We start from the raw sequence: 22,737 nt of genomic DNA on the forward strand, positions 1-22,737 counted from the left end.
TCATCCTGACAGCTTGTCATTTATCTTCAACTTTCCATACCAGAGAATTAAAACACTTTTACAAAAATAAAATTATGGATGGCCTCAACGTGTTCCCTGAATAGCCCGAGGGCATGGAGCCCCATCAGCGAAAATAAATACCGTCCCCATTGCCCCGACTGAAAGGAATGGGGGAACCAATAAAAGAATGAGGGTCGTTTGCACCTCTCTTAGAAGTAAACAGTGGAACATGGTACTCAAGAAACATTCTTTCCGGGAAGGCGCAGTGCTATAAAGGGACGTGGCTGAAGAGATAAGATACAGATTCTCCATTGTGTGTCCGTCTGATGGCTTCGGCCAGGATCATAGAGATATCGATTACCTGAAAAGGTGGAGAAAAACAAATAAAATAAATTATACAAAAATTTAATCTTAGGTCTCTTAAAATTGACTTGAACTAAAAAAAATAAATAAAAAAAAAAAAACCCAACCATCTTCCAGAAAATATCTAGAAGCCATTAGGTTCAAAAGTATTTTTCGGGTGGACCTCCCCTGGCCCAAGGGACCACTGGCCAGTACTATTAGACCAAATCCCCCACCTGCATTTGACCACCACAACCTAGATGCAGAAATGATGTACCCTGAAGTATTTACATTTGGCCTTGATTCCTCCTGAGAGAAAAAAAAAAAAAGTGTACATCCAAGCGCATTGGTTGGCCATTTTCAATTGGAGTTCCTTGAGCTGTGGCTCATTGACCTCCCATTTGATGGTGCCTGTATAGCAGCAGTGCTGAAGCTACTTTGCAAAACCAGATGCATATACCCAACACCATAAACCCAGTGATCTTTTTAGCTATCTGTAAGGGTGGCATACTGACAACCACTGTTAGGGTTCCATTCTTCTGGCCACAAAATGTAAGGGGCATTTTGCTCACTGACCACCAATGAATCTGTTTTAGTAAGGGTTCCTGGATACCTCAAAGATTTTAGGGGTTCCTCTGGGGTACAAAGGTTGAGAGATGCTGACTTGGGCACTTTTTTTCTGCAGCCTTATAGCTGTATATCTGCAACAGATCTAAGATACTACTGCCTCTGATGGTTTGTGGCCTGAAATTTGAGATCACTACTGTGCATGGTTCTCCTCGCTGGAGATGAAGCTGTACCAGGGGGCCTGCAATGCAAGGATCTCCCTGCTTCGTCTTCATTCACTATGGATCGGTGCTTAGTCAATCCTGTTCCGTAGCCTCATTATAGCCTCTGATTGATAGACTCTGGAGATTTAGTGTCACTACTGTGCTTAGCATGGGTCTCCATGCTGGAGAGGAAGTTGTACCTGATGGCCTGCAGTGCAAGGATCTCCCTGCTTCTTCATTCACTCTGGATTGGTGCTAAGGCAAGCCTGTTCTGTAGCCTTATAGCTGTATATCTGCCAGTATGGAATAGAAGACATTGGCTGCCCCGACCGCTAGTCTCCTGATATTTGATCTCACCATTGTGCTGCACATGGTTCTCTTTGTTGGAGAGGAAGCTGTACCTGAGGGCCTACAGTGCAAGCAACCAGAATGAAGCTCCTCTTTAAAAGTGCAACTGAACTTATAAATTTAAATTAAATTTGGTATGTGAAAGGAAATCCTTACAAAATATTAAGATTGTGTCAAAGCAGTTCCCCTCAAAATCCATCTTTAATTCAATTCTTTCTGGAATATAGCTATGCACTTCCTGTAACTAGGCACTCCTGGCCATTGCATGCACTAGCTGCATCTCTGCAGTATGAGATCCAAGGCACTGTTGCCACTGACTGCTAATTCCCAGAGATTTAATGACACTACTGTGCTGCACATTGTTTTCCTTGCTGGAGAAGAAGCTGTACATGATGGCCTGCAATCTAAGGATCTCTCTGCTTTTCCTTCATTACCTCAGTGGCTTGGTCCAAGGCAGACCTGTTCTGTAGCCTCATAGCCGTACATCTGCAGTGTGAGAGCTAAGGCACGGTTGCTGCTGACTGCGAATTACCTGAGATTTGATGTCATTTCTGTACTGTGCATAGTTCTCCTTCCTGGAAAGGAAGCTGGGCCTGAGAGGCCTGCAGTGCAAGGATCTCCCTGCTTCTCCTTCATTCACCCTATGGATTCGGTGGCTAGGCAATCCTGTCGTGTAACTTCATACCTGCATATCTGCAAAGTGATATCTAAGCCACTATTGCCTTTGACCACTAGTCTCTCGAGATTTGAAGTCACTACTGTGTACATGGTTCCCCTTGCTGGAGGAGGAAAAGGTGCACCAGAGGGCCTGCAGTGCAAGGATCTCTTTCATTACCTCTGGATCATTGCCTAGACGATCCTTTTCTGTAGCTCCATAGCGATGGGATACTATTCCTCCTACTAATAGGGACACTAGTCATCCTATTGCCCACCAACCCTGAGGCCATATTTATTCTCAATGATGCCGGGTCTGGGACATTTTCTGCTCTCACTTGCCACTATTTGGCCCTCCTAAGGTGTGAAGGACAATAAGCTAGCCCTTTGTTTTAAAAGTTTGGAGATCCCTGATCTAAGGCATTTCTGCCTCTGACTGCTAGTCTGAGAGGTCCCTAGTGTGCTGCACATTGGTTCTCCTTGCTGGAGGGGAAGCCATACCTGAGGGCTTCTGCTGCGCGAGGATCTCCTTGCTTCATTAATTCTGTAGATTTGTGCTACCTCCACCTCTCTTGCTGCTGCTCAATTATCCAACCAGTGATCAGACCACCAGCTCTGACAAAGAAGCAGAGCCCTGCCCCTATGAAGACTTTATATCTTTATGGCTTTAAATGTAATACCTGAAAGAAGGGACATTGAATGCCAGAATTTTTCATCTCTAAACTTCTTCCAGCTCAGTGACCAAAGAGGCGAGGTGGTCTATGGACACTGCTTGAGCAGGCCTTCCTCCAGCTTCTGGGTGGGTAGGCCAGCCAACTGTCCCAATATACACAGGGACTAGCCAATACCATTGCTTGGTTTAGCTCTACCCTGCAGCCACCATCACCAATCACAGATCAGTCTCAAATCATTAATTTTCTCCGCTGTCCCAAGGCAACCCTCCTGCACAGAGCCTGGAGAAAAACCTCAATAAGGATGTATGAGGCTTTCCAAAGCCAAAAATAAGCTACGATTGATGGTGCAAACATGGGTATTTTTAAAAGCCAAATGCTATCCTAGCTACTAAATTTAAAACCCCTCCCCCGTCAATATAGCAGTAACAGCTGTTGTCTGAACAAATGAGAGAAAGGGTATTTGGCCAGCTAAATAATTGTAGCAGCCATCAAAAAATAAAAATGGCGGCCTATCAAATTACCCAACCAAAGGGGTTACGTATATAGAAGCTTTCATTAGACCCCCTTTTACACACGGAAGGCACGTCAGCGCTAAAAATAGCACCTGTAAAGTGCCTGAAAAATGCATCCCCATTGTGCAAGCCTGAATGCTTACACACTTGGGCGGTACACTTGCGGGACATTAAAAAATAAAAATAAAAAAATAAATCCTGCAAGCAGCATCTTTGCTTCGCTGTATACACCACTCCCAAAAACTCCCTGCCCGCTGAAGTGAACAGGCAGCGCCGCCAAAGCGCTTCCGCAGCATGGGCACTTTTATCCATTTATTCGGCCGCTACAGGGTGTTAAAAATGACCTGCTAGCGGGCGAAAAGCAATGCGAAAATTGGCGCTTTGCCGCTGACGTGGCCAAACGTGAAAGGGGTCTTGCAGGTATGCGGTCGTTACAAAGTGACCCTGTACCGGCATTTATCAACACATTCTCCACTAGGGGGCCCCTCTCTATCCAACTCTAACCCCCCCCCCCCCCCCCCCCCCGATGTCCTGCAGATTTCAGAGAACCTACCCATTTGTGTACATACCTGAATTTTGGAGCAATGTTTGATCTTCTCCTCCTGAGGGATCGTATTCGTCACCACCACCGCTTCAAAACATGCATTGTTAATCCGGGAAATGGCGGGGCCAGAAAATATACCGTGAGTCAAGATGGCGTAAACTTTTGTGGCTCCGGCAGAGAGTAGTCTGAAGAGAGAAGAAAAAGGGATAAAAATAAAATAAAATACACACCTTCTAAAAAGCTGGCCGCCAAAATAAGAAATATATATTTTGGTTTTGCTGAATGAAAGCCAATTTTATTTTACTGGACTGCCTCTGAGCCAGCTCTGATCCCCTACAATTGGTGGAGCGTACATCTGCAGTTTGAGGGGTCCAGTCTAATCCCATGTCCTGGGTTAAAGCTGCGCAGACAGTGAAATCTTCTGAACAAGCCATGGAGGATGTGGTTAAGCAGCTGGTACTGGCTAATACACAAGCGCAGGTCCGCCATCAGGAGGCCCAGGCCCGCCATCAGGAGGCCCAGGCACAAACACAGGCCCACCATCAGGAGGCCCAGTAGGCCATGGTACAAGCACAGGCCCAGCAGGAGCAGATCCTGGTGCAGACAGTCGCTGTACAACAGGAAACAAATTGCTTACTGAGTGAACAGATAGCAGGATTACAAAAGATGGTGACCCAGCAGGCTGGAATTACGAAAAGGTGACCCCGCTGTAAAGAATGACCCCTGGAAGGCAGTGCAGCGGATCCTGCAAAAGATGACGGCCTTAGACAATGTGGAAGCATACCTAGCTACGTTTGAGCGGGTTGCAGCAAGGGAGGGTGTGCCTGATAAAGACTGGGCAGATGTACCGGCTCCTTTCCTGACCGCAGACCCCCAACAAGCGTACGGTGACTTGGCCCTGGAATCAGCACGCGATTATAAGCTCCTGAAAGCAGAAATCCTAGCATGGCTGGGAGTGACTGTCACTTTAAGGGTGAACCGACTCCATGGATGGCGCTTTGACAAGGCCAAGCCTGCCCGTGCGCAGCTCTACCACCTGATGCACTTGTTCCAAGATTGGCTAAAACCTGAGGAAAAGACACCCACTCAGATTGTGGAAAGTTGCACTCAATAGTTTCCTGCATGGACTTCCCAGGGAGCTCCACCGATGGGTGGCTCAGTCCGAGCCTCAGTCACTGGATGAGATGGCTACAGCTGTTGAGTGCTACAGTTGTGCGGAAAAGTTCCGGGAGTGTCCCTCTGTCACAAGAGAGCTGGCCCATTTCAAAGAAGTGCGTTCCAGCGCCAGTTTGCCTCCCGGTGATCGCATAGTGGCTGCTCAGAGGGATAATACAACTACCAAAAGCACCACAGGACCTAAGCTTCCAGGGAACCAACAGGGGGAACCCCGTGAGGTTCGCTGTTGGTCCTGCCATCAACTGGGCCATCTGGTGGCCCAGTGCCCAAGTCGGGAAGAACCAATGGAGTGCGTCATGGGTCGCGGGCGCTCCATGTATATCCATGCATTATGTGCTGCAACCAATCTAAATCCGCATGTGTGTGGTGCGGGTCAATGGACAGGAGGTGGTAGCACTCCTCGACTCTGGGAGTGTAGTTACCCCGTTCCGATCGGACGGGTTGCCAAGAAAGCTGGTACCAAGGGAACAGGTTGGGGTCATCTGTGTGCATGGTGATGCTAAAAACTATCCGGTGGCCCGTGTGACCCTGTGTACACCAGCAGGAACGGCTAAACTAAAAGTGGGGGTGGTCCCGGGACTACCTCATGATTTACTAATCGGGCGAAACTGCCCCATGTTTTAGGACTTGTATAAGCAAAAGCTCAAAGGTTCGGGGGTTTCCCTCAAAAATCAAGAACCCACAGAGGTGGTGAATAATACTGTGTTGCAGGAGGTTGTTACTAAGGATCAGTACCAGGTTGCTGAACCTGCAGAAAGTGAGCCCGGTCCCCTGGAAGCATTTGCGGGATTGGAAGCAGAAAGTACCCCCTCTGAGCCAGACATGTCAGATCTCGGGGGCTCCCAGGAAGATTTCCTTAGTGCTCAGATGAGGGACCCCTTTGATCCCCACCAGGGAACAGGCCAGTCTTAAACAGTGAACCGCAGCACCCTGGGGTGGATGTGAAGTTCCCCCATTTTGCTGTGAATCATGACTTGTTGTACCGAGTAACTAAGGTCAATCAAGAAGTGTTGGAACAACTGGTGGTACCCAAACCTTTTAGGTCTAAGGTGTTGCATTTGGCTCATAGTCATGTACTTGGGGGGGGGGTCACCTTGGAGCGGCTAAAACTCAGGAAGGGGTTTTACAGCTTTTTTTTGGCCCGGCGTATAGCGAGAAATTAAGGACTACTGCGAGTCCCGCCCTACCTGTCAAAGAACCGCTCCAATACCCCATTTTCGCAGTCCGTTGGTACCGCTTCCAATTATCGAGGTTCCCTTTGATCGCATAGCCATGGACCTGGTGGGCCCCTTACCCAAGTCAGCTAGGGGACACCAATACATTTTAGTTATCCATGACTATGCCACCAGGTATCCGGATCCGAAATTGCTCATCCAAGGTCATCGCACGGGAGTCGTTTCAGATGTTCATGAGAACAGGGCTCCCATCCAAGATCTTGACAGACCAAGGTACCCCGTTCATGTCAAAAGTGATGAAGGAACTCTGTAACCTGTTTAAGATTAAACACTTGCGGACTTCAGTGTATCACCCACAAACTGATGGGTTAGTGGAGCGATTCAACAAAACCTTAAAGGGAATGGTTAAGAAAGCAGTTGGAGGATGGTCGGGATTGGGATTGCTTGTTGCCTCCCTTGTTGTTTGCCATAAGAGGTACCCCAGGCTTCTCCCCCTTTGAGCTGGTTTATGGGAGACACCCTCGTGGACTACTGGATATAATGAAAGACATGGGAACAAGAAGCTTCCCCGTATTGGAGTGTGGTAGAACATGTGTCTCATATGCAGGACCGAATAACAAAATTTATGCCCATAGTACGGGAACATTTGCAGGCTGCGCAAAATGCCCAGAGTCGTGTATACAACCGATCTGCCAAGATTAGAGAGTTTAAACCTAGGGATCGGGTGCTGGTCTTAGTGCCTACTGTGGAGTAAGTTTCTCGCCACGTGGCAAGGACCCTTTGAGATAGTTGAGAGGGTGGGCAAGGTCAGCTATAAAGTCCATCAGTCCACCAAACATAAACCCTACCAGATTTACCACGTCAACTTGATCAAACCATGGAAAGATAGACAGGTTTTGACAGTCTGAAAGTCCTGGAAGACCCTAATGCTCAGATTAAGGAGGTAGGGATTGCAGAGGCTCTCTCTCCTTCTCAAAAACAGGAGTCCTGGGAGTTTTTTGCAGAGGAATCAAGCCATTTTTTCAAACCTACCGGGCCTAACCTCGGTAACTGAACATAATGTTATTACAGACCCTGGCGTTCGAGTAAACCTCAAACCCTACCACATACCCGAAGCTCGCCGGAATATTGTCTCGGCTGAGCTTAAGAGCATGTTGGACCTTGGGGTCATTGAGGAGTCTTCAAGTAGCTGGTCTAGCTCTATAGTCCTTGTACCCAAGCTGAACAGAACCTGGAGGTTCTGCAATGACTTTCACAAGTTAAATGAAGTCTCCAAGCCAGGCGCGTATACCATGCCCCGGGTCGATTAATTAATCAAGAGATTAGGACCGGCCCGGTACATCACCACTCTTGATTTGACCAAGGGATACTGGCAGATCCCGCTTTCCCCAAAGGCTAAAGAAAAAACTGCATTTGCCACACCCAAGGGCTTATGGCAGTACGCACGAATGCCATTCGGGTTACATCGGGCCCCAGCCACTTTCCAGAGGGCCATGGACTTTGTCTGAGACCTCATAAGGAATTCCCAGGAGCCCATTTTGATGACATTGTCATCTTTAGTAAGGACTGGGAGAGTCACTTACCGAAGGTCCAGTTGGTCTTGGATGCCCTCCAAAGGGCAGGGTTCACAGTGAACCCAGAAAAGAGCAAGGTTGGGTTGGAGGAGGCCCGCTACCTGGGGTATGTTGTAGGCAGGGGTGTGATTAAGCCCCAACTAACCAAGGTGGAGGCTATTCAGAAATGGCCCTGTTCACTTGCAAAGAAACAAGTGTGTTCTTTCCTTGGCATTGTAGGCTATTATAGGAGGTTTATCCCAACTTTGCCAGTCTAGCAGCACCACTGACTGATCTCACCAAGGGAAAGAACGCAACTGTTCAGTGCAGAAGCAGCGTTCTGCCGATTGAAGCAAGCTTTGTGCCAGGAACCAGTGTTGGTAGCTCCCAACTTCCAAAAAGAATTCTTGGTACAAACAGATGCCTCAAAATTGGGTCTGTACTGTCCCAGATGATTGGGGCGATGAGCACCCTGTTGTGTACTTGAGCCGGTAGCTCACACCAGCTGAGAGGAATTATTCCATTGTGGAAAGGGAGTGTCTTGCAATAAAATGGGCTTTGGAGACACTCCGCTACTACTTGTTGGGCCGACCCTTCAAGTTAGTTTCAGATCATGCGCCCCTTAAGTGGATGGCCCAAAATAAAGATAAAACTCTAGAATCACCGGTGGTTCCTTGCTCTACAGGACTTCAGGTTTGTATTGGTACATAGACCAGGAAAGGAACATCAGAATGCGGATGCCCTTTCCCGGGTCTACTGCCACTGGAGTGGTGGTGTCCAGACCCCTGGCCTGGAACAGAGTTGGGGGGAGGGGGGGGGAATATGTAGAGGGTCAGCCTGGGGCAGGGTTAAGAGGGGGTTAATTGAAGAAGGCAGGTACTTCCCCTTCAGCCCTGCTTATCAGGTGTGCTGAAAGTGTCAGTGTGGAGTTGTTGAGTGAGAGCAGCACGCTTTGTGGAAACGTCCATTGCTGGAAGTTGTACCTGCTGGGTGAGCTTAAACCACAAAAAGACTTTAGTTGTGTTTTGGAACCATGAACTGTTACCTCCAAGCCTGTGGGCTGATGAACTGTACCTGGGTGCACATCAGTGTGATAAGACAAGTCTGTCTGGTCTTATGTTTTGTTTTTGCTGAATAAAAGCCAAATTTTATTTTACTGGACTGCCTCTGAGCCAGCTCTTCACCCCTCAAAAAAAAAAAAAAATTATATTATATAAAAGGGGGGGGGGGTTTGGCCGCACCGACAGACACTTTATTAAGGGCAGTATGGTGCACAGTACTGAGACGGGGTTAACTAGTAACTCAGTGGTTCCTGGGTTCTCTTCACACCCGATTGGTGTGCGAGAAGGAGAAGCTGGTAAAAGTTACTGCTGTGTTTACATTTGTGATTGGCAGTGACACAGCTGATCACATGGTAAAGAGCCAAGGTCACTGGGGGGTGGGGGGGGGGGGAGGAGGTTTAAATCTCCCGTAAGGTTTTACTTTGACCCTCACAGCTTTTCTAACCAAGTATTAAAGAACACCAAACACGTACTTCTCTGCAGCGTGACAGATGGTCCCGCAGGTGTCGGCCATGTCATCCACAAGAATGGCCACCTTATCCTTCACGTCCCCCACCAGGACCATCCGGTCCACTTCATTCGCTTTTTTCCTCTCTTTGTGGATTAAAGCAAAATCTACATTCAGGCGATCAGCGATGGAGGTGACTCTGGAATCAAATAGAAAAAGACACGGTAAGAAAATAAAATAAAAAAATATATAAAAATAAAACACTAGAATTTGCTAAACAGAAAAAGAATTTGGAGGGGGGGAACTGCAAAGCTCCTTTGTATGTGGGGTGGGATTTGCATACGAAATGCCCCACCCTATTAGATTGTAAGCTCCTATGGAGCGAGGCCCGCTTAACACCTTGTGGTGAACTGTTGTGCAAACTGTTTAAGCTATATAAACCCTGTATAAACAATGTGTATAATACTACTACTACTACTACATTTTATTATTTCTGTACAGGAATTAGATTATTAATAATTCCTGTATATAATAATAATAGCTGTATATTATAATTCAAATTGCGTTATTCCTGTAAGATTATAATACAGGATTATTATTCCTGTATAATATACAAGAATTTACTATTGATTACTAATAATAATAATAATAATAATAGGAATCAATAGTAAATTGTATATTATACAGGAATAACAACACCTTACCCATCACAGAAAAAGGGTGTTAAGTGAACCTGCACTGAGGGGGGGGGGTGGGTATTTTAAGCCCCCCCTCCCCCCAATAAGAGGACGGGGATACAGCATTGTAACCCCACAACAGGAAGGGAATAGATATGGGAAGCCCATGCTGCAGGATGGCAACGCATAAGCGCAACTGGGAGATGGGGATGAAGCGCTGTCACCCTATAACAGGAAGTGCTTTCTTTAGGACCTCTTTAGGATCACCATGCAGTATTTAAATAAAATCTCTAAAGTCATAAAATACTGAAAAATAAATTTTATATACATTTTAGTAACTGGGCTTATACAATTTAAAAGATGAACTGCAGCCTAAAAATATTGTCCAAATCCATTCCTCATGTGTATTTCTTCCAGATCTGTGCAGTCATCCAGTGTGAGACACAGCAGCGGCTCTTTCAGGGCACTTTTTTAGCGTTATATCACCTGCAAATCGGCCCCAGTGTGAAAGAGGTCTAAGACAGGATTTCCTCACCTTTTGGCACCTCCGGCATCAGGGGACACTATAGTGCAAGTTTTCCATTCGGCGATGTTCTCACGAATCCACTTCAACACGGCGGGTTCAGCGTATAAATTATCCACAGGAATATCAAAGAAGCCCTGCAAGACCAAACATGGGAGCAACAAAATCAGACAGTGAAGACCATAGTGCCCTCTGCTTGCTTTATACTATGTTTCGGTTACTAAAAGATTTTAAACAATCATCCATCTGATGTGGCAAGAGAAAAAAAAAAAAAAAAAAAAAAAAACACATTCCCCAAGAAAACCTTTTTTTTTTTTTTTTTTACCAAATGTGTCTGTTTCTCTATGCAAAGCAGGCAGAATGATAATCGTTATATTATACATTATTCTAATACAATACTACATACTGTATAGTTTTATTCATTTTTTTCTTACAATTCTAAAAAATAAAACTGATAGAGATTATACTGCGACAGCAAAAGGGCACGTACCGCAATATTAACGTTGCTCTTTAAGAGGCAGCAGGGGTGCCCGTCGGGAGCTCCATGACCTGGATCCTGCGGACTCTATGTCCGCTATCGTCTCACGGAGAGATGCCGATGTAAACAAGCATCTCCCCGTTCTGCCCAATGACACTAACCACAGCTCCCTGTAATCGGGAGCGGCGATCAGTGACGTGTCACACACAGCCACACCCCCCTGCTAGAATCACTCCCTAGGACACACTTAACCCCCTACAGTGTCACCTAGTGGTTAACCCCATTCACTGCCAGTCACATTTACACAGTAATCAATGCATTTTTAATCACACTGATCGCTGTATAAATGTGAATGGTCCCAAAATAGCGCCAAACGTGTCCGCCATGTCACAAGCACAATTAACCCCCCCCCCCCCACCAATTTCACGATTTTAAAAACAACAAAACTGTAAAGGTAGCCCAATTTTTTTTTGTATGTGAAAGATGTTACCCGAGTAAAAAGATTCCCAACATGTCACGCTTTTAAATTGCGCACACTGATGGAATGACACCAAATTTCAGTACTTAAAAACTTCCCATAGGCGACGCTTAAATTTATTGTTTTACAGGTTACATTTTTAGAGTTACAGAGGAGGTCTAGTGCTAGAATTATTGCTCGCTATCTCATGCGATGATACCTCAGGTGTGTGGTTTGAACAGCATTTACATATGTGGGGCGGGACGTGTGTGCGTCCGCTTCTGAGCGTGAGCTACCGGAGGTGTTAAAAAAAAAAAAAAAAAAAAAAATAATAATTTTATATTTTTAAATCACCTTTATTCCTATTACAAGAAATGTAAACATTCCCTATAATAGGAATGGTGTGCGACAGGTCCTCTTTATGGAGATATGCAGTGGTCAATAAGACCCCTTTCCTGGAAAGCATGAGGTCCGGAAAAAAATAAATAAATAAGCCACAATCTCATGATTACCAGCCGTGATGACAGCTTTGTTGACCTCCGCAGCCCAGATGTGATGTCATCACATTGCACCCGGGCCTCACATAGTCATAGAGATGACTGATGAACATGTGGTCACTGGAAATCTCTATGGTCGTCATCCGGCAGCGGCAGATTTGTTCTCCGAGTCCCCGATGGCACGGGGGAGCCTGAAGAAGCGCAGGCAAAGGGGGTCCCCTCCAAGAACAATCAAGAGACAGAACTGCAGCTATGATTGTTCTTATGTACAGAATCGCCGGCTGAAAACAAGGATATCCGAATGATGTCTGTAGCTGCACCCATCATTCAGATATTCCCAGTGAATTCAAAGATGTCATATGATGTCCTTGGGCTGGAAGTGGTTAAATATTATAAAAAGAAGGGAAAGAAGCACCTACCTGGATCTGAGAAGCGTGAAGGTCCATGGTAATGATGTGATCGGCACCGGCCACAGACAACATGTTGGCAACAAGTTTGGCGGAGATTGGTGCCCGAGACTAAATAAAAAAAGAAAACAACGTTAGGAGAAACTATGGAAGACGACCGGTGGAGAAGAACCTTGGTCAGATGTCAGGCTCACCTTATCTTTCTTGTCCTGGCGTGCGTACGGGAAGCAGGGGATGACCGCAGTGACGCGACACGCGGAGGCGATTTTGCACGCATTGATCATGATCAGAAGTTCCATCAGGTTGTCATTGATCTCTCCACAGCCACTCTGCACGATGTAGACGTCTTCTCCGCGCACGCTCTCCCCGATCTCCACACTGCAAAAAATAAAAATAATAAAAAAAAGAGACTTCAATAAGAATATGTGCCGAGACGTTTTTTGGCTTATTAACCACTTCTCGGACCGCCCGCCGTCGTTATACGTCGGTACTTTGAACAAGGATATGGCTGTTATTGCAGAAATCTAGCTACCATAACCTCTTCTTCAGCAGGCGGTCCGGTCTAAGATAAAAGTGGTCTCTGTGGCGGATTCGCCGCTAGATCCCTTTTATCGGCGGCAGGAGAGCCCCCCCCCCCCCCCCCGACACTTACCGGAGCCGTCGGTAGCGGTGGAGGCGATTGGGTGCTTCTTGTGGCCTGACATGAAGAGTGAGGGGAAGATGGCCCACCCATCTCCATATCCTTGCAGGGCGGAAGTAACGTCAAAATGTCAGTTCCTCCCATAGCTCTTAAAAAGGGCAATTTTTTTCAAATTACAATTTTTTTGGTTTATTGCATTTTAGTGTAAATATGAGATGTGAGGTCTTCCTGGCCATATTCAAGAGGTCCTGTCATGCTTTTTTTCTAATACAAGGGATGTTTACGTTCCTTGTAATTAAAAAAAAAAATTTCACTTTTTATTTCTAAGACTTTTTTTTTTTTTTTAGATCGGTAGAGCGAGAGCAATAATTTTAGCCCTAGACCTCCTCTGTAACGCAAAACATGCAACCTGTAGAATTTTGTAAACATCGCCTATGAGCATTTTTATGGGTAAAAATGTGTCGCCATTCCACGAGCGGGCGCAATTTTGAAGCATGACAAGTTGGGTATCAATTTACTTGGCGTAATGTTATCTTTCATAATATAATAAAAGAAAAAAATTGGGCTAATTTTACTGGTGTCTTATTCTTTTATTAAAAAAAGTGATGTTTCCCCCCCCCCCCCAAAAAAAAAAAGCACACTTGTAAGACCGCTGCGCAAAAGAAAGTATTGCAATGACCGCCATTTTATTCTCTAGGGTGTTAGGAAAAAAATAATATAATGTTTAATAAAGTAGTATAACGTTTGGGGGTTCTAAGTAATTTTCTAGTAAAAAAAAAAAAAAAAAAAAACTGTTTAAAACATGTAAACACTGAATCCGAAAAAGCGGCCCTTCCTTAAGTGGTTAAACCTGGCCTATGGAGATTTTGAAAGGGTAAACAAAATTTGTCGCCATTCAACGAGCGGGCGCAGTTTTGAAGAGTGACATGTTGGGTATCAATTTACATGGCGCAACGTTATCTTTCACAAATATATATATAAAAATAATAATTGTGCTAACTTTACTGTTGTCTTTTTTTTTTACATTAAAAAAATTGTGTGCAAGACCGATGTGCAAATACGGTGGGACAAAGTATTGCAACGACCGCCATTTTATTCTCTAGGGCATTACAAAAAAAAAAAAAAAAAAAAGTATAATGCTTGGGGGTTCCAAGTAATTTTCTAGCAAAAAAAACCAAAAAAAAAAAAAAAAAAAAAAAAAAAAACAACCCCGTTTAACTTGTAAACAACAAATCTCAGAAAGAAGCGCGGTCCTTAAGTGGTTAAAATGTGGATGTTAGGAATGAGGATTAGTTGAGCCCACCCCCTCGTTATCTTATTTTCTAAATAAAGTGACAATACTTCCAATTTTCTTCCGTCAGAAGATAGCACATCTATTTACAGAGTGTGGCGGTTCAGTGACCGGAATCCCAGCGCACACATTGGATAGATTAGTCAGTTTTTATTTTTTTTGGTGGAGCCTCAAACACGAAGTCACACGGAGTACATAGACACTGACCTCACCTGGAAAGGCCATGAATGAACTTTGGCACCTAAAATTTTCTATCAGTGATGCTTTCAAAGCGCCCCCATCATCAGTTCAGAATAATGGCCCTGGAATTCCAGCTCTCACTCCGGCATGTGCAATAGGTGTAGAGCAAACAAGCTTTTCATATCCACCAGCCGACCCGCCAGTCACAAGATGTACGTCGTGTGCCTTCTCCAGGTTTACGCTGCATTCACACACTTACACGAGCGTTTTGGGCATGACTTGCGCTTTTTTTTTTTTGGCCAACAGAGAAAACTTTTCTGCTGCATCATTTGTTGCCAAGTATTTAATCTTTTCCATTAGCTTTATTTCTTTTATTATTATTCTTTTTTCATTAGGGTAAGGGGTTAGAGTTAAGGTTACGAGCTGAGGGGGGTCAGGAGCCGAGTGTACGATTGAGAGCTGAGGGGGGTCAGGAGCCGAGTGTACGATTGAGAGCTGAGGGGGGTCAGGAGCCGAGTGTACGATTGAGAGCTGAGGGGGGTCAGGAGCCGAGTGTACGATTGAGAGCTGAGGGGGGTCAGGAGCCGAGTGTACGATTGAGAGCTGAGGGGGGTCAGGAGCCAAGTGTACGATTGAGAGCTGAGGGGGGTCAGGAGCCAAGTGTACGATTGAGAGCTGAGGGGGGTCAGGAGCCAAGTGTACGATTGAGAGCTGAGGGGGGTCAGGAGCCAAGTGTACGATTGAGAGCTGAGGGGGGTCAGGAGCCAAGTGTACGATTGAGAGCTGAGGGGGGTCAGGAGCCAAGTGTACGATTGAGAGCTGAGGGGGGTCAGGAGCCAAGTGTACGATTGAGAGCTGAGGGGGGTCAGGAGCCAAGTGTACGATTGAGAGCTGAGGGGGGTCAGGAGCCAAGTGTACGATTGAGAGCTGAGGGGGGTCAGGAGCCAAGTGTACGATTGAGAGCTGAGGGGGGTCAGGAGCCAAGTGTACGATTGAGAGCTGAGGGGGGTCAGGAGCCAAGTGTACGATTGAGAGCTGAGGGGGGTCAGGAACCAAGTGTACGATTGAGAGCTGAGGGGGGTCAGGAGCCAAGTGTACGATTGAGAGCTGAGGGGGGTCAGGAGCCAAGTGTACGATTGAGAGCTGAGGGGGGTCAGGAGCCAAGTGTACGATTGAGAGCTGAGGGGGGTCAGGAGCCAAGTGTACGATTGAGAGCTGAGGGGGGTCAGGAGCCAAGTGTACGATTGAGAGCTGAGGGGGGTCAGGAGCCAAGTGTACGATTGAGAGCTGAGGGGGGTCAGGAGCCAAGTGTACGATTGAGAGCTGAGGGGGGTCAGGAGCCAAGTGTACGATTGAGAGCTGAGGGGGGTCAGGAGCCAAGTGTACGATTGAGAGCTGAGGGGGGTCAGGAGCCAAGTGTACGATTGAGAGCTGAGGGGGGTCAGGAGCCAAGTGTACGATTGAGAGCTGAGGGGGGTCAGGAGCCAAGTGTACGATTGAGAGCTGAGGGGGGTCAGGAGCCAAGTGTACGATTGAGAGCTGAGGGGGGTCAGGAGCCAAGTGTACGATTGAGAGCTGAGGGGGGTCAGGAGCCAAGTGTACGATTGAGAGCTGAGGGGGGTCAGGAGCCAAGTGTACGATTGAGAGCTGAGGGGGGTCAGGAGCCAAGTGTACGATTGAGAGCTGAGGGGGGTCAGGAGCCAAGTGTACGATTGAGAGCTGAGGGGGGTCAGGAGCCAAGTGTACGATTGAGAGCTGAGGGGGGTCAGGAGCCAAGTGTACGATTGAGAGCTGAGGGGGGTCAGGAGCCAAGTGTACGATTGAGAGCTGAGGGGGGTCAGGAGCCAAGTGTACGATTGAGAGCTGAGGGGGGTCAGGAGCCAAGTGTACGATTGGGAGCTGAGGGGGGTCAGGAGCCAAGTGTACGATTGAGAGCTGAGGGGGGTCAGGAGCCAAGTGTACGATTGGGAGCTGAGGGGGGTCAGGAGCCAAGTGTACGATTGGGAGCTGAGGGGGGTCAGGAGCCAAGTGTACGATTGAGAGCTGAGGGGGGTCAGGAGCCAAGTGTACGATTGAGAGCTGAGGGGGGTCAGGAGCCAAGTGTACGATTGAGAGCTGAGGGGGGTCAGGAGCCAAGTGTACGATTGAGAGCTGAGGGGGGTCAGGAGCCAAGTGTACGATTGAGAGCTGAGGGGGGTCAGGAGCCAAGTGTACGATTGAGAGCTGAGGGGGGTCAGGAGCCAAGTGTACGATTGAGAGCTGAGGGGGGTCAGGAGCCAAGTGTACGATTGAGAGCTGAGGGGGGTCAGGAGCCAAGTGTACGATTGAGAGCTGAGGGGGGTCAGGAGCCAAGTGTACGATTGGGAGCTGAGGGGGGTCAGGAGCCAAGTGTACGATTGGGAGCTGAGGGGGGTCAGGAGCCAAGTGTACGATTGGGAGCTGAGGGGGGTCAGGAGCCAAGTGTACGATTGGGAGCTGAGGGGGGTCAGGAGCCAAGTGTACGATTGGGAGCTGAGGGGGGTCAGGAGCCAAGTGTACGATTGGGAGCTGAGGGGGGTCAGGAGCCAAGTGTACGATTGGGAGCTGAGGGGGGTCAGGAGCCAAGTGTACGATTGGGAGCTGAGGGGGGTCAGGAGCCAAGTGTACGATTGGGAGCTGAGGGGGGTCAGGAGCCAAGTGTACGATTGGGAGCTGAGGGGGTCGGAAGATGAGGGTCGGGAGCCGCATGCAGGATTAGGAGCTGAGGGCCAGGGAAGGGAGCCGAGAGTAGGATTAGGAGCTGAGGGTGCAGGAGATGAGGGTCGGGGTCCGAGTGCAGGATTAGGGGCCGATGGCCCGGGGTCTGAGAGTAGGAATAGGAGGAGCTGAGGGTCGGGAGCCGCGTGCAGGATTGGGAGCCGAGGGTCGGGAGCCGCGTGCAGGATTGGGAGCCGAGGGTCGGGAGCCGCGTGCAGGATTGGGAGCCGAGGGTCGGGAGCCGCGTGCAGGATTGGGAGCCGAGGGTCGGGAGCCGCGTGCAGGATTGGGAGCCGAGGGTCGGGAGCCGCGTGCAGGATTGGGAGCCGAGGGTCGGGAGCCGCGTGCAGGATTGGGAGCCGAGGGTCGGGAGCCGCGTGCAGGATTGGGAGCCGAGGGTCGGGAGCCGCGTGCAGGATTGGGAGCCGAGGGTCGGGAGCCGCGTGCAGGATTGGGAGCCGAGGGTCGGGAGCCGCGTGCAGGATTGGGAGCCGAGGGTCGGGAGCCGCGTGCAGGATTGGGAGCCGAGGGTCGGGAGCCGCGTGCAGGATTGGGAGCCGAGGGTCGGGAGCCGCGTGCAGGATTGGGAGCCGAGGGTCGGGAGCCGCGTGCAGGATTGGGAGCCGAGGGTCGGGAGCCGCGTGCAGGATTGGGAGCCGAGGGTCGGGAGCCGCGTGCAGGATTGGGAGCCGAGGGTCGGGAGCCGCGTGCAGGATTGGGAGCCGAGGGTCGGGAGCCGCGTGCAGGATTGGGAGCCGAGGGTCGGGAGCCGCGTGCAGGATTGGGAGCCGAGGGTCGGGAGCCGCGTGCAGGATTGGGAGCCGAGGGTCGGGAGCCGCGTGCAGGATTGGGAGCCGAGGGTCGGGAGCCGCGTGCAGGATTGGGAGCCGAGGGTCGGGAGCCGCGTGCAGGATTGGGAGCCGAGGGTCGGGAGCCGCGTGCAGGATTGGGAGCCGAGGGTCGGGAGCCGCGTGCAGGATTGGGAGCCGAGGGTCGGGAGCCGCGTGCAGGATTGGGAGCCGAGGGTCGGGAGCCGCGTGCAGGATTGGGAGCCGAGGGTCGGGAGCCGCGTGCAGGATTGGGAGCCGAGGGTCGGGAGCCGCGTGCAGGATTGGGAGCCGAGGGTCGGGAGCCGCGTGCAGGATTGGGAGCCGAGGGTCGGGAGCCGCGTGCAGGATTGGGAGCCGAGGGTCGGGAGCCGCGTGCAGGATTGGGAGCCGAGGGTCGGGAGCCGCGTGCAGGATTGGGAGCCGAGGGTCGGGAGCCGCGTGCAGGATTGGGAGCCGAGGGTCGGGAGCCGCGTGCAGGATTGGGAGCCGAGGGTCGGGAGCCGCGTGCAGGATTGGGAGCCGAGGGTCGGGAGCCGCGTGCAGGATTGGGAGCCGAGGGTCGGGAGATGAGGGTCGGGGTCCGCATGCAGGATTAGGAGCTGATGGTCGGGAGATGAGGGTCGGGGTCCAAGTGCAGGATTAGGGGCTGATGGCCCAGGTCCGAGAGTAGGATTAGGAGGAGCCGGGAGATGAGGGTCGGGAGCCAAGGGCAGGATTAGGAGCCGAGGGTCGGGGGAAGGGAGCTAGGCCAGCACAGACAGTAAATGTTTTTTTTTCCTGCCAGGTACATGAAAGGTTATGCAGGGAGGTGAAAGACAGGGGAGCTGGGCCAGCACAGAACGTACCAATTAGACACTCCCCCAGCAGCTACATTAAAATGGTATGTGGCGAGGCGAGTAGTATGGGAGCTGGGCCAGCACAGATATTAGCTACATGAGAGGCCAGGGGAAGGAGCTAGGCAAGCACAGATAGTAGACTCCCCTGGCAGTGACATGCAAAATGTTATAAAAGCAGGTGAGGAGCTGGGCCAGCAGAGCAACAATTAGCATTTTATGTAGGCTGCTGGGGAGGAGTTGGGCCAGCATAGCCAGTAATTGGGGATTCCCCCAGCAGCTGCATAACAGGTTATGTAGGAGGTTAAGAAAATGGCGGAGGAGCTGGGCCAGCAGACAGTGGTTGGACGCTGCCTTGGCTGGTGACAAAACAATTTTTTGGGGGGGGCAGAGCGTTGTCATCTATGGGGCGATGGTGAACCTTGGCACCCCAGGTGTTTTGGAACTACATTTCCCATGGTGCTCACGCACTCTGCAGTGTGGTGGAGCATCATGGGAAATTTAGTTCCAAAACAACGTTCACCATCACTGCTATCGGAGGATTCCGGTTCTCTCCCCCCCCCCCCTTTATAGAGGGCGCTGTGGGGTCAGGTGATGACCCCTCTCTGCGCCCACGTGGTCGACTTGCTGTGTGCGCTGGCAGCGCGGTGCACTCTGGGAGCTGTAGTCACGTCTCCGCTCCCCATAGGCCGCTCACGCCTCCCCGGCACTACAACTCCCGGCATCCCCCGCGGCTCAGCGCTCAACTACTCTGCTATCCCCCCGCTAGCTCCTTCCACCTCCCGGTCTTCACACTTGCCCGGCCCGCCGTGTACCGCTCTCTCCCCCCCATCCACCCCGAACCCTTCTCACCAAGTTTCCTGGTTGCTGAACTTCTTCGTGACCACCCGGCCCAGCTCCAGCCCCAGGCGGTCGGAGATCTTCTGGGAGAGATCCTGGTGGGAGCTCCCGCTGAAGATCTTAATGTTCGGCATCCCTGCGCGTGCGAAACACTGGAGCGCCGAGACGGACTCAGCAATGGCTGGGCTAGCGGAGGACTCAACTCCCGGCCACGCCCCCGTCTCCTCCTCCTCCAATGGCAGGCGGGATCGTGACACGCCTCTCTTCGCTGACATGCGTGGTTGGCGGAGCCCCGGCAAAATGGTGTGCTGGCGAGGGCTGGCCGCCAGGTGGCGCTACATAAACGAGACTTGTGGCGTGGATGAGACCGGCAGGGTGTGCTGGCGCAGGCCGAGCGACAGGCTGCGCTGTAGTCATGTCCTAACGTGGGATTATTATATTCATATTTAAAGTGGTTGTATACCCACATTTTTAACTTTTACCTACAGGAAAGCCTATAATAAGGCTTACCTGTAGGTAAAAAAAATATCTCCTAAACCTGTACGGTTTAGGAGATATTCCCCTCGGTATGCGCCGCTGACTGCAGCGGCGCATGCGCACAAGGGGTTTCTCGCCGTCAAAATCCGGCAGCAGCCGAGCGGCCGGACTGAAATCTCCCGCGCGCATGCGCGGGAGTGACGATATCGCGGCTCCGGCCACTCACAGCGCCGGAGCCGCGATACCCGGAAGAAACGCAGAGGGAGCATGTCAGCTCCCTCGGCGCGGATCGGGCCAGATGTCGGGGCCTCGTTCTAAGGTAAGTATTTCATAATGAGCTAGTATGCGGTGCATACTAGCTCATTATGCCTTTTGCTTTGCAGGTTTAAAAAAAAAAAAAAATGTGCGGATTTACTACCGCTTTAAAATAATGATTATATATATCTATATTTTACTATATATATAAATAAACTTGTATTATAAACGTGTGTATATAATTATAAAAAAACAGTGGTTGTCACTGCACACATATCAGAGATAGAGAACAGTCCCCGGGGAGCAAAATTATACAAATAATCCAAAAGAGGGAAATATGATGAGAGGCGACCAGAAGGAGGATATATATATATATATATATAGTGCCTTGCGAAAGTATTCGGCCCCCTTGAACTTTTCAACCTTTTGCCACATTTCAGGCTTCAAACATAAAGACATAAAATTTTAATTTTTTGTGAAGAATCACCAACAAGTGGGACACAATTGTGAAGTGGAACGAAATCTATTGGATAATTTAAACTTTTTTAGCAAATAAAAAACTGAAAAGTGGTGCGTGCAAAATTATTCGGCTTCTTTACTTTCAGTGCAGCAAACTCACTCCAGAAGTTCAGCGAGGATCTCTGAATGATCCAATGTTGTCCTAAATGACTGATGGTGATAAATAGAATCCACCTGTGTGTAATCAAGTCTCTGTATAAATGCACCTGCTCTGTGATAGTCTCAGGGTTCTGTTGAAAGCGCAGAGAGCATCATGAAGACCAAGGAACACACCAGGCAGGTCCGTAATACTGTTGTGGAGAAGTTTAAAGCTGGATTTGGATACAAAAATATTTCCCAAGCTTTAAACATCCCAAGGAGCACTGTGCAAGCAATCATTTTGAAATGGAAGGAGTATCAGACCACTGCAAATCCTACTAAGACCTGGCCGTCCCTCTAAACTTTCAGCTCAGACAAGGAGAAGACTGATCAGAGATGCAGCCAAGAGGCCCATGATCACTCTGGATGAACTGCAGAGAACTACAGCTGAGGTGGGAGAGTCTGTCCATAGGACAACAATCAGTCGTACACTGCACAAATCTGGCCTTTATGGAAGAGTGGCAAGAAGAAAGCCATTTCTCAAAGATATCCATAAAAAGTCTCGTCTAAAGTTTGCCACAAGCCACCTGGGAGACACACCAAACATGTGGAAGGTGCTCTGGTCAGATGAAACCAAAATCGAACTTTTTGCCCACAATGCAAAACGATATGTTTGGCGTAAAAGCAACACAGCTCATCACCCTCAACACACCATCCCCACTGTCAAACATGGTGGTGGCAGCATCATGGTTTGGGCCTGCTTTTCTTCAGCAGGGAAGATGGTTAAAATTGAGGGGAAGATGGATGCAGCCAAATACAGGACCATTCTGGATGAAAACCTGTTGGAGTCTGCAAAAGACCTGAAACTGGGATGGAGATTTATCTTCCAACAAGACAATGATCCCAAACATACAGCAAAATCTACAAAGGAATGGTTCACAAATAAACGTATCCAGGTGTTAGAATGGGCAAGTCAAAGTCCAGACCTGAATCCAATCGAGAATCTGTGGAAAGAGCTGAAAACTGCTGTTCACAAACGCTCTCCATCCAACCTCACTGAGCTCGAGCTGTTTTGCAAGGAAGAATGGGCAAGAATTTCAGTCTCTCGATGTGCAAAACTGATAGAGACATACCCCAAGCGACTTGCAGCTGCAATCGCAGCAAAAGGTGGCTCTACAAAGTATTAACGCAAGGGGGCCGAATAATTTTGCACGCCCCACTTTTCATTTTTTTATTAGTTAAAAAAGTTTCAAAAATCCAATAGACTTCGTTCCACTTCACAATTGTGTCCCACTTGTTGGTGATTCTTCACAAAAAATAAAAATTTTATATGTTTATGTTTGAAGCCTGAAATGTGGCAAAAGGTTGAAAAGTTATATATATATACACAGCACAGTGGTGTAGTGGTCAGCACTCTCACCTAGCAGTAAGGGCTGCTGGTTCAAATCCCAACCACGACACCACCCGCCTGAAGCTTGCATGTTCTCCCTGTGCCCGCATGGGCCCTCTCCGGGCACCCCAGCCTCCTCCCACAAGCCAAAGACATGCAGGTAGGTTAATTGGCTTCTGTCCAAAATTGGCTCTAGTATATGAATGGAGACCTTGGATTGTGGGTAGGGATGGCCTTGCGGTTCGCCCGGCAGTCGGTTCGCAGCAAATTTTGCGTGCTCGCGATTCACCAAACCGGCAGACTTCTGGCGCTGTTCGCACGGCGGACATATGCGTTTACATTGTGAAAGAACTTTGACCCATGATGACACAT

At 49.1% G+C, this 22,737-nt stretch overlaps 1 protein-coding gene and 1 long non-coding RNA gene across 2 annotated transcripts in view; one reads left to right on the forward strand and one right to left on the reverse strand.

Annotated features, from left to right (window-relative positions):
* Nucleotides 1-19,869, reverse strand: PRPS1 (phosphoribosyl pyrophosphate synthetase 1). Its single transcript, XM_077465349.1, has 7 exons — nt 19,659-19,869; nt 12,491-12,674; nt 12,309-12,407; nt 10,470-10,594; nt 9,283-9,456; nt 3,870-4,029; nt 1-361 (listed from the first exon to the last, which is right to left on the reverse strand). Exons 1-7 carry the CDS (start codon nt 19,778-19,780, stop codon nt 269-271), a joined length of 957 nt encoding a protein of 318 aa, XP_077321475.1. The 5' UTR covers nt 19,781-19,869; the 3' UTR covers nt 1-268.
* LOC143955347 (uncharacterized) overlaps nt 9,343-22,737 on the forward strand; it is a 27,836-nt gene continuing 14,441 nt past the window's right edge. The window contains exon 1 of the long non-coding RNA XR_013269802.1: nt 9,343-9,481. This is a non-coding gene — a long non-coding RNA (uncharacterized LOC143955347). The remainder of the gene's footprint in view (nt 9,482-22,737) is intronic.

Source organism: Lithobates pipiens, unplaced genomic scaffold, assembly GCF_037356315.1.
Source record: "Lithobates pipiens isolate NorthernLeopardFrog02 unplaced genomic scaffold, aLitPip1_a1.2 Scaffold_1, whole genome shotgun sequence".
In the NCBI taxonomy this organism is placed as follows: domain Eukaryota; kingdom Metazoa; phylum Chordata; class Amphibia; order Anura; family Ranidae; genus Lithobates; species Lithobates pipiens.